Source organism: Ixodes scapularis, unplaced genomic scaffold, assembly GCF_016920785.2.
Source record: "Ixodes scapularis isolate PalLabHiFi unplaced genomic scaffold, ASM1692078v2 PGA_scaffold13__105_contigs__length_92229423, whole genome shotgun sequence".
Classification (NCBI taxonomy): Eukaryota; Metazoa; Arthropoda; class Arachnida; order Ixodida; family Ixodidae; genus Ixodes; species Ixodes scapularis.
Window position 1 is genome coordinate 40,520,149 of NW_024609839.1, and position 12,093 is coordinate 40,532,241.

Here is a 12,093-nt window from a genome sequence, read left to right on the forward strand (position 1 = left end):
ACGGTAAAAAAAAAGTGACAAATGTAAATCTAAAGAAAACAACAATGAAACTCGGAATTACTGGAGAATCGACGTTTGAGTATGAAAGTTTATGTGGTGTGCTTTCTTTCTTGATCAGCCTCCTATTGGATGTGGAAACGCTGACACCCCGAGTTCTGTAGACAACAATTTTTTTCTCGGCTTTAGAGCCACCTATCGCAAAGTGGTTCGAAATGGAAGTACCGTCCACTGGTCCCTTCCTACCTGTAAAGTGTGCACCTCCCACGATGAGTGGTATTATCTGGCAGCCTTTGACGGTCAAAGCCAGTTCCCATTTAGTTACGCCGCCCAAACTAAATTTCCCCATGGTTTCGCTATGCCAACTCTTTTCGTTATAATATGTGTTGTGCTAAGTGACAGTCATGTCAAAGTACCTGTGCGCGGAAAATCAGCAGCTCGCACAACAGGTTAGTACACAACAGCTGACCGCAAAAGCCCTTGGTGGTCAAACCGTGTGTTGGCCGACAGCTTTGTTTTCTCGGCTTTGGGACCACCTTTCGTAAAGTTGTTTCAATTGGAAGTACAGTCCACTAGTCTCTGCCTACCTCTAAAGTCTCCACCTCTCCCGACCAGTGGTATTCTCTTGACAGCCTTTTCATGGTCAAAACCGGTTCCCATTGAGTTACGCAGCCAAAACCAAATTTTCACCTGGTTTCCCTATGCCACTTCTTTGTATAATAAGTGCTGTGTCATGTTACTGTCAAGTCCAAGCACCTGTGTGCCCAAATCTGCACTTTGCACAGCCCGCTATAACATGTGTCCAATATTGGATATCCCATCAGCTTTATTTCTTTATTCGTTAGAAACATAACTTTCACACCTGCTGTCTTAAAGAAACTTGGCACTCTTCGTGCACAAACTTAGTGAACATCTCACTCGCCTCCAAATATCATCGTTCCAGCAGTCCTAGGTTTACAGCGACGAGCGAAATAAATTTCCCACTCAGAGCAATTATGGTGGCGGCCGTCTTGTTTTTCGAAAAAATGCTCCAACTCCTTTTTTCGGCCGCAACTAGAGAAATTACCCCTAATAACGACTCAAACTCAATTTATAAGAAGTGGAGAACAGCTAGAAGCCCTTTTTAGGTCTACCCCAGCACTCATGCAACGTCACCCTCAACGTATCGGCTCAAAAAGCAAAAGTTTCGTCCGTGCGCGCTTCCGCCGCCACAGCTTGGTACGCGAAAAGGCGCCGCAGGCTGCTGAACGCGCCTCGCAGTCGAACGCCAGCTCCTCCGCAAGCGGCGCTGCGCGCGTTTTTCAAAGCGCCCCCTATAGTTCCCGCACGGAGTGTATAGTCGGTTACAAGTCAAGAAGGTAGGAGAAGCTCCTCCCACAAGTGTGATGCGCCCGTTTCAAATCTCTCCGCAGTCCAAAGAAGAGTTCACTAAAAACGCTCCTTGTTCCGCTTCAATGGATTCCCACTTGTCTCCGATCCCACTTTTTAAGAAAGCGACCTTTGTATTCATCGGAGAGGGAACCGAGCCCCTGAAAGCAGCCTTTGTATCCATCGGGGGGGAAGCTAATCCCCGAAAGTCGTATTTGTTTCCGTCGGTGGGGGAGAACTCTAATCTCCCTCTCGTGGCTTCCACAATGCTAAGTCGAAGTCGAAAGATAAAGCAAATATGTACAGAAAGGCAAGACCCTCCTCGCGCGTTGGCCGCGACGTCACGGACACGGTGGGACGCTATTGGATGCGGAGGTGGCGGAGGGATATCCGATTCCCTTTGAGGAGCATTTGCCGCTACCTTCTTAACCTGTAACTGACTATAGTTACGCCACTGTAAACACGCCACCCCGGCACACCGGACACGGCTGTGATGTTGGCAACCAACGGATCAACGGATTCCCCACGAGCGGTCTTCCCTACACTGGCGTTGTCCCCCAGATCTAGGTGCGGGCAGGTCTCTCCTTAGGCGCTCGCAGCGGACGACGCTCCCACCAGAAAGGGCTTTCTGCGCATGCGCTTAATCTCTCCCGTATCGCCGCACGGCTCCGTGGCACGGAGCCGTGCGCTCCGTGCCACGGAGCGCACTCTCGCTTGATATTATTAAAAAATTGGGCCACTGTACACACGCTCATGGGAGGAGGAAGGCAATTTTTTTTATCCGACCCCGAAATAAAGATTTATCACGCGTATCGATAAAAAAGTTTATTATGGCATTCGCAAATACGAAAAAACGCCAAAGTTAATTTCGCCAAGCACATCGATCGTGACGTTCCCAACGTCACCGTGCACGGCGTGCGGGCTTCGGCAAACTTTTTCGACATCGATACTTCCGCGAGATGCATAGAATGGTCGGGAAGTGCGTGTGCCAAAACGGTCGGTGAACGCATCATGTCCGACATGATAGAGTATGCTCGAAATAAACAAGAGCCCCAATACGTGGAAAAATTATACGAAATCGTACCCACCTTGAACGTATGAAGCGAAAAATAGGTACTCTAACCAAAAATTTAATAAAGATTTCCAAGACGTTTCGGCCCGAAACGTCGGGGAAATCTTTAATATATTTTTGGTTAGAGTCCCTATTTTTCGCTTCATGTCTATTCCTAAGCAGGCAGAGGGCTGCCGATCGTTTACCTTGAACATACCCGAGGGCAACGACGCCGCGTATGCGATCAGTTATTTTTCAAAGTGGCTGAAGCCTCTGCACGACGCGGACTACCTCGTCCCGTACCTCTCCATGCCCGGGTCGATCGTGGTGAAAACCGTAGACACGGCGCGACCTGCTTTGGCTACGGCCGTTAATAAAGAACACAACAATTGCGTTTATCACGGATAGTACGAGAAGGCTTTCGTGGATGTGGAACCCTTACAAAAGGTGTTCTCGCAAGTGGCTCTCCATACAACGATAAACGAGCTGATTCACATCCTACCGTCGTACTTTCTGATGGAGGAAACACTACATTAACCAAATTAAACACACGTGGAAGACGAAACAACTGCGGAAATCGGAATCCGGTCACCAGGCCGAATGCGGGGGCATTTGATCGTAATTCGTCGAGAGCACCACGCAGTTTGACGCCGAGCCCAGCATCGACATCCAAACCGGTGCGATGCACCTGCTGGACCAGGCGTTGTGCCGCGTGCGTCATTTGTTTCGTCTCTTCGAAAGCGGGGGCAGCAGCGTCATGTTACCGGCCATTCTGCATCGCCTGGTGGCCCTTTTACAAGGTTAAGACATAATAGACTCGGATTGTCCCAACGTAGTAAAGCAGCTGAAACGATTCGCAACAGGTACCACATAAACGCCGCGAGAATCTTCCTCAAGGACAACGACGATTTAAAGACCGTCGCGTAGTTTTCCAAACACATTTTCGATACAAACAGGCGAGGCGCCATGGCTATGTGTCTCATGGGAATGAACAAGAGCAGCATAAAGGACCTGTACAACGTTTATGTCACACCCGACCTCCGCATCGTTTCGCTGAGGGGCGTCCTACGTTCTCATGCTTGCGATAGCGTATTTCTCCTAAAGGGGTTATGACACGCCAAAAATGAAATGTGAGAACAGCACTGCTAGTACCCATTGTATGTTCCTATAATCCTGTTAAATTAAATTTGCTTTGAAAAGGCAGGGTAGTTTCGAGGATAAATCGATTTATATGCGGGTCCCTCGGAGGGGCGGATTTGGGCGGAGCGGGAGGCTGCTTACGTAGCCAGCCTCCCGCGCGGCGTCCCCTTGCACGCACTCAGACTTGGCTCTCTTGACGTCTCGAGCTTTACCTTCTTCGTTTACCTTCCGCGTTTCGAGCATACGGTCCGTGACAATTACGTCTACGGCATCGCTCGCCTTGTCAAAGTGTTCGACGTTGATTGCAGCAGCGATTAGAGTGATTTCTAATAAGAGATGTTAGAAGCTGTTCATTTTGACTGCGACCCGCTGGGGACCGGCTCCACCCACGGCGGGTTACGCACGAACTCGCCGTGGTCACCGTCGTCCGGAAGTATCTCGCACGCGCGTGCAGGGTATACAAGGCCAACGGGCCGGGGGCGAGAGTGAGAATGGCGTTCGGGTAACCGAGGTGAGATTTTAGACAAAACCCCGACACTGGGGGGAAAAAAATGTGAAAGCCGTTTACAACTCCCTGTAACGCCGAATTAGAGCGCAGCTCTTGAGGAGGAGGAGGGAAGGGTACTGGGGGGGATCAAGTGACCTTGGGTGGGGGTCACGATACCTAGGGGGGTCACGTGACGATGACGATGCTGATGACGTCATCAGTAACGATGACGATGCGGATACCGGTGACGTCATCAGTGATGATGACAATGACGATGCGGATGCCGGTGACGTCATCTGTGATGATGACGATGACGATGCGGATGCAAGTGACGTCATCAGTGACGTCACTGATGACGTCATCAGCGATAATGACGATGCGGATGCCGGTGACGTCATCAGTGACGTCACTGATGACGTCATCACTAATGATGACGATACGAATGCCGGTGACGTCATCAGTGACGATGACGATGCGGATGCCGGTGACGTCATCAGTGACGTCACTGATGACGTCATCAGTGATGATGACGATGCGGATGCCGGTGACGTCATCAGTGATGATGACGATGCGGATGCCGGTGACGTCATCAGTGACGTCACTGATGACGCCATCAGCGATGATGACGATGCGAATGCCGGTGACGTCATCAGTGATGATGACGATGCGGATGCCGGTGACGTCATCAGTGATGATGACGACGACGATGCGGATGCCGGTGACGTCACTGATGACGTCATCGGGGGTCACGTGACCCCGGGGGTCACGTGACTTGGGAAGCCACGTGACTTTGGGTGTCACGTGACTTGGGGAGCCACGTGACTTTGGGTGTCACGTGACCTTGGGGAAGGGGTCACGTGACCTTGGGGAGTCACGTGACCCCCGGTGACCCTTGGGGAGGGGTCACGTGACCTTGGGATGACCTTGGGGGTCAAGTGACCTTGGGATGACCTTAGTTACGCCGACGGCGACGGCGACGCCGCTCAAGCCGGGAACGGGCCCCTAAGAGCTGCGCTCTAAAAGGACAACACAACACAGTCTCAACCACGCTTGTTTGAGAGTGTGTTGTGCTGTCCTTCCCCCCCCCCCCCCCCAATCTTGGGGTTTTGTCTAACATGTTAAAGCTTCACCAGCTTGTTTGCGCCCCAACTTTTTGTTCTTAGCGAGTTGCATGAGCGGTTTTGATCGTGCCGCGGCGAAAACAGCCTGGGCGATCATGGGGGCGCCTAGAATGAGAGAGCGTTCATGATCACGTGGTTTATGAACACCATGGTGTGACTAACTTGGGCAGTGTTGCCTGGTCGCCAGATGAAAATGATAAAAATTCGTAAATTGATTATTGCAATTACCAGAGCTCTAAAAATCGCGTAAATTTGTGTATATGCTAAACAGCCTATGAGCATTTCATTTGAGGAATAATCTATTTGTTTAATGTTCGTGTCATAATCCCTTTAGAGGAAAACTACAACGAAATTTCGGCGGTCATTTTTTGGTCTATATGTGTTCAAAGGAGCAGTATCACATCGAACATACCAATATCTTGTTAAAAAAAGTCTCGAAAAGGAATTTTAGAACGAATTAAGCGATTAGCAAAGAGCACCTGGTGGATGTCGCTAACGCCTCGCTTGTAATGCTCGTCTAAGAACATTGACAGCTAGTGACGGTAAGTGTCTCGCCTCCGGCCTCGACGAGAGAAAAGGGGAAAAAGGAACTCCCCTCTTTCCGAGAATCCCTTTTGTGTGTCGCAGAAGTCGCTATTGTCCCCCTACAAGATTATAGAAGATTAACCAGTCTCTCGAAATTCGTACAATAGCAGCCGCTTCGGTGGCTGAAACTAGGCCATCCTCTCGACGTTAGCCTCGCCGTAGCTTTGCTCGTCCCGAGACCTACGTCATGATTGCGTTGGATGTCACGTGGTCCCCGCTGGGCCTTCTCCGAGCGCTTGCCAGAGTGGGCCGTTTACAACGAAAAATACAGCCACCAGGCTCAAAATACAAACGTGTGATTGTCATTTACGGATATTGTGGATCATATTCAATCATTTTTGAACACGACGGGAATATTTCAAATTTCGTTGAAGTATCCCTTTAAATCTCTTGAGCCACCTGATCAGGGTGAACGTGTAAATGCACAGCGCTAACGCAAATACCAATCCCCAAATTTTCGTAAAAGGCGCTGGAGTGATTCAGAAGGGTAAATAAATATCCGTCCGAGGCCAGCGACGTAACGGAATACATGCGCGTGAAAGAAGATATTGGCATTGCGAGAGGCCCAGATGTATGTAGAAGTTAAATTTACGGCTTACCTGAAATTTGGCAGAATATTGGACCTCGAAGTAATGAACGAGACGGCGTGGTTTTTTGCATTCGTTTTTCCAAACCATGCATATTTTATTCAAAAAGCTCCTGTCCTGAGCCGCGAAGAAGGTCAGCGTGCATAACGTCTGCTGATCTTGTTCCTACATGCTTTAAGGACGTTAAAATACGACGACGGCGTGGACGAAAAGATTAGTTACACCGACCTCCTGGATTTATACGACGATGTGGGACTTCCTACATTCTCCGTACAGCAGCATCAATATTTATATAGGCATGAAATCCGACGCCTACGGGATCACTTTCGAGACGTGCTGTCGTTTGTACAAGACATACACGCACGCACAAGGTGTGATATCAACGGGTCCGTCAATGCGATCTAGGGGAATGACGAAGAAGAAGAGGGAGGACCCCTAGACACAGACACCATATTGACGAGGGTTGCCGAAGCGTACAAAAACAAACGAATTGAGGTGGGCGACGAGCTTCACCCTCCGATTGAGGAAGTGGTTGAAGACCCCCCTCCCACCTTCCCACCTCAGTGGAGACGACGAGAAGGAAGGAGTAGAAGAAGAGGTGGAATACTAACAAGGAATGCGTAGAATGTTGGCGATCCTCGTCATCAAGTGCCTGTTTCTACGGCGCTCTTTGACGGAATTGCCGGCGTCGGTTCCATGTTTAAAATCCGAGCGAACGATCGGAGGTTTCAAATACTTGTCGCGGATGGTCTTGACTTCGTCGTTGGTCGGTCCGTAAAACATATTGTCAGGCTTGTATTTTTTCAGATCGTCGCGCATGACGAGCGCCTCGATGGGCGACACGTCGAGATTTTTACGGTTCAATAAAAATTCTTCCATACTCTGAAAATCGTTCAAGTGCATCCCGTCTTCCATGCTAGAAAGGTTGAAATGACAGTCCTTCAAAGTGCGACAAAACGCGGCTTCCGTCTTACACGCGTCCTCGACGCACTTGAACGCCTCGGAGCCCGCGTCCTCGTCCCGTCCGAACAGAATCGGCTTCAGTGTGCGTTTCGCTTCGGTCAGTTCTTCGGCGACCATCGGCATCAATTTGTCAATCTTGATGGAAAACCCCCTTCTGTTTACGATCAGGCGCTTAAGAATAACGTACAGGACGTCTTTATAACTGCTGAAGGTGTTTGCGTTTTCGGACACGTAGCTTTGCAGCTTTCCCACTGTGCGATCCACGTTTTCGAGACCGCTCATCGATGGCACGATGTGGTCGAGTAGAATGCGGCAGAGAGCGGCGCCAAGTTTCTCCTGGGCCTCGTCGAACATCAGGTTGGGATTGCCCAACAGCCAACGTTGCGTAGGTATGCTACGCGGAGCGGAACAGAGCTCGGTGGCGAACGAATCTTCGAGTATGTTGAGATAGTGCTCGCGAAAGAGCATGTTTCGGGCTCCCAAAATAGGCCCCGACTGCGTAAATATTGTGTTGGCCTGCTTGTTGGTCTCCTTAATGTAGTCACGCTCCGAGTCCGGGTACGGCGTGGAGAAGAGACGCCTACAGTAACGGTCCGCGGACAGGTGTTTCAACAGTTGTTTTCTCAGACAGGACTTGTCTGCGAGAAAGGTCGAAAGGGTCGGCACGATCATGAAGCGCTTCTGCTCGGCCTCCATGGAGGGCGACAAGTACGGGATGTCGTTCGACGACATGAGAAACTTTGCCGAGAGCATGAAATCGTTATGGTACCGATCGTACTGTTGTGGAATGGACACCGTGTCCCCGCCCGTAATCTGCTTCAACAGCCGACGGCCACTTTCGTCCATGTTGAGAATCGGGATTTTCCTCTGGATGACAAAGCGAATTTCCTCTGAATTGTTTCTCAACGGGGCGGCCATTCGCTCTTCCGAATTGTACGTGAAAAAGTTGGAATGCAGGGTCCGCACCAACTTGCTGTCCTTTCCGAACAGGTGACGCAAAATCCCGAGAAACAACGACTTTCCGTTCGCGGCCTCGCCGTGCATGAACATGAGCTGCTGGCCGCTGTAATCGGTGGACAGACCCAGGGCTAAAAACTCTAGAACCATGCGCGCCTGTTTGGATGATCCAAACAATTCAATGAGCATCGTCCACATAAGCTCATCCCACGTCAGTTTGGAACACACGAACGAAATCGGACCCCCATCGTCGTCGTGGGCGCTTGGCTTCAGGGCAGTGTCCATCACGGCTGTTGAGGAACCAAGGAATACGAAGGCAATTACGCTAGACAAATCGGTCGGTGCGACCTTTTCCTTTACTGTTTGTTTTTCAGACTGATAAAATTACAAAATGCATGAGCTCCCGCCGCTTCTCTTCTTCCTCATCGCCCGGTTGCAACATCGGCGTTGTGTAAACCCGGGTGCCTCTTCAAAAGAAAGCGGAGGGACACGATGTAAATGACGACGCAGCAATACAGACTGCTCTTCGAGGACGTGCCATGTTTCGAAATGCATTCGAGCTTGCTCTCCGCGTTGCGCATTATCTCGTTCATGTCCCCTTGCGTGGGCACGTCGTCCGGACTTATCTGGGTGTCATCGTACTTGGGCTTCACGTCGAAGTATTCCTGGAACTTCTTTGGTGGCGATTCTCTACACATTTCTTTTAAGAAGTTATCCATAAACTCCTCTGGATCGGAAAACGTGCTCATCTTTTTGAACACCCGGTCGCTCATCGCCTTTATCACCGCAAACACTTCGTGACCCAGTTTGTTGTTTTTGAACACCGACCAAGCATTCTCGATCGTTTTGCACAAGAGCTGGCACCGGTAGCGAAACCCGCCTCGAGTCGGAAGCACTTCCACGTAGTAGTGGTCGACCTTTTCGCCGACGCCCAGAGTCAAATCACATTCGCTGCGCACGGTACACACTTGGTCCGGGCTCCAGGCCACGTAACGCTTGTCGTACAAGTCGTACGTGTCCCCGTTCGGCAACACCAAGTGTCTGTTGCTGGTGAGCTTTATCGAATGCGTGTTGGCTGCTCCGGGCTGTAGGTACCTGTGTAGATTAGAGAAATCCAACTTGCGCTCTCTTTGATTCGTCAACTCTAGTAAAACTCCGTAACACAAATTGAACGGACTTACGTCCTCTCCCCACGACTCAAACTTGAAGCACGTCTTTATGGCCACAGTTTCCAAGTCCAACAACAGCGTGCTGGGCTCATTGGGCATCATTGTTCCCGTAGTTTCGTTGTATTTAAACAGATCGTACCTACCCGACCCCTTGTTGAGCATCAAAGTGCAGATCTTGTTGGTTTCGAGCAATCGCTTTATGTATTCGCTGTAAACAAACCGTTTAAGGCCGAATCCTTTCGCCAGCTCCTTCAAGAGCCACCTGGACGTCTCCTCGTCCTCTTTAGTCATTGTGAAAAGCGGTTCGGATTGAATGCGGAACACTTTTCTCGGCAAATTCAACGGCTTATGTTCGACGTTACTCGCAGAAGAACTGCAACCGTCAGAGCGTTTCCTCTTTTGTGCGACGTATTGCGTTTTGGGCGGAACGGGTATCAAGAGATTGGTTCTGTCCCGGAGAAAATCCTTGTCCTCGCTGTCGTCTTCTGAGCTCTCGGCGTCGTCCTCTCGCAAACCATCCGCGGATGTGTATTTCCAGAGCCAGGCCACCGCGCGATCGTAATGGTATTTCGGGTTCTCTTTCATTCTGGGCTGGAACCAGTCATGGGCACGTTACCAGTAAAAAGTAACAGTGTTACAGTTACAGTTACCTAGGGGGAAAAAGTAACTCTGTTACAGTTACAGTTATCGGATTAAAAAAGTAACGTGTTACAGTTACAGTTACCGCAGAAAGAGTAACGCCGTTACTTTCTCGTTACAGTACCAAAATTGGACACAAGAAACCATAAACCAAAAAAAAATATTTTATTTGTTACACTGTAGTGAGAAGAAAGATGAACTGCTGAGAAATTAGAAAACATTAAAACCGAAGGGTGCTTCTTTTTTGTGTCATTTGTCGACGAGGGCCAAGGTAACGGCTGCTCCGTGTCGGAAGACATGACTGCCTGTCAGGATGGCTTGAGCGCTATCAAGAATAAACAGGCTGAACGCGCACAGTAACCTCTGCTTGAGATTTCCCAATAAACTGACAAGTGATAGCTGAAGAATAGTGGCCATTTTTGAACCGTCTGGTTAAACTGGCCTCTGCGCAAACCAATCGCATTCCCGCACGTGGCTCAGCCCCCAAAAGTTTTCACCAATAGGCGACAGGGTACAAGCTTTCGGACATACGTTGCGTTAGATGGACCTCCCGCGTCAGTGAACATTTTCGTTTATTTTTCACTCCGAAACCAAAGAGGACACAGATGGTCACATAATTACCTTATGGGATATACTCGAAAGCAGGCTTAAATATAGCAGGTCAAACAGCTTTGGAAGAATATAGGGGGAAAGGAGACAAAGTGAGGCCTTCTGGTGCTCTACGTGTGTACGACGACCACCGCGGCGCCTCTGTCTCAAACGCCAACTGTGGAAGATCAGTCCGCACACGCGCCTCAAAACAGCAATTTCTCTATCTTAAAAACACCTGTTTTCCGGGTAATCGCTTCAGCTGGAGCACTGCAGAGAATCCACAACAAAACGTCTATTGGAGTATTTCTTGGGGCTGTCAGCGGGAAAGGCAATTTACTCGAGCGGTTCCGAAAAGAAAGAATAAGTTAAACAAGCGCCGACTTTCCGCCTAATATGGGGACGGCTTCCTTGGAAACTCATAGCGAAGAGGGAGCGGCGACCGGCTGGGTGTAAAAGCGACGTACAGCGCGGACATATCTGACAAAGAGGAAGGGAGAGGGGGAAGGGCAGACACAGCCCAGACGGAATACTCGGAGACATGTCGCATGACCACCGACACCCGCAGACGGTCCCCACAGAAGAAGATTGAGCCAAAGTCGGTGAAACACACATTGTTTGCCTCCCCTACCACCGCAGGCGCCGCTTCCTTAATCTCCCGGTTTCGTGCTCGCTCGTCCGTCTCGTCTATGGTCCGTCGTGGGCAAAACGAGGCAATTTTTTTTGTTTGTTCAATTTCTTTTTTTTTTTTGTCAGCCAGGAATTTTAATTTTATAGTAAAAAGTAACTGTAACGGCCTAAACAGTTACAGTTACCCAATAAAAAAGTAACAGTGTTACAGTTACAAGTTACCAGTATTAAAGAGTAACGCGTTACAGTTAAAAGTTACCGAAAAAAGTAACTAGTTACCGGTAACGCGTTACTAGTAACTAGTTACTGCCCAAGACTGGCTGGAACTCCCGAGACAAAACGCGATTCGCAGCCCCGTGGTGTAATTCATGGTGCTGGCTATTATCAACAATAACTTGTTCCAATGGTCACGCTTTTTCGCGTAATCCGCCAAAAACATCAGCTGTAGCAACGCCCACTTGAAAATGAATTCCAGAATAGCCACCGTGGATTTGGACTCACCCTCGTTCACGTAAATGCCGTCGTACGCTTTTGCCAATTTGATGCATGTCGTAAGAGAATTCTCGACGACGTTTTCGCCCGGAGAGGACGGTGTGCCCGTGGGATAAATTATCTCAAGGCCGCCGCTTTCGTCGACCTCGACTTTACCAAACCCCTCGTCGTGGGGGTGCAATATGCTGTCCTCGTCCATCTCCTCGTCCGAGCCCCGTTCGGAAACCACGCCCACGCCCTGATTGTACTCTACAGCCCCTCTGTCCTCTACGGTCACGTCGTCCGATTCGACGTCGACGTTGTACGTCACACTATTTAC

General features: G+C 49.7%; 1 protein-coding gene across 1 annotated transcript; it reads right to left on the reverse strand.

The window, feature by feature from the left end:
• Nucleotides 1–6,403: 6,403 nt before the first annotated feature.
• LOC115310846 lies at nucleotides 6,404–12,093 on the reverse strand (the record flags this gene model as incomplete). Its single annotated transcript, XM_040208857.3, has 3 exons — nucleotides 6,404–8,547; nucleotides 8,703–10,016; nucleotides 11,590–12,093. Coding segments are annotated over 3 exons (3,423 nt in total), but the record flags the coding sequence as incomplete, so codon positions are not given.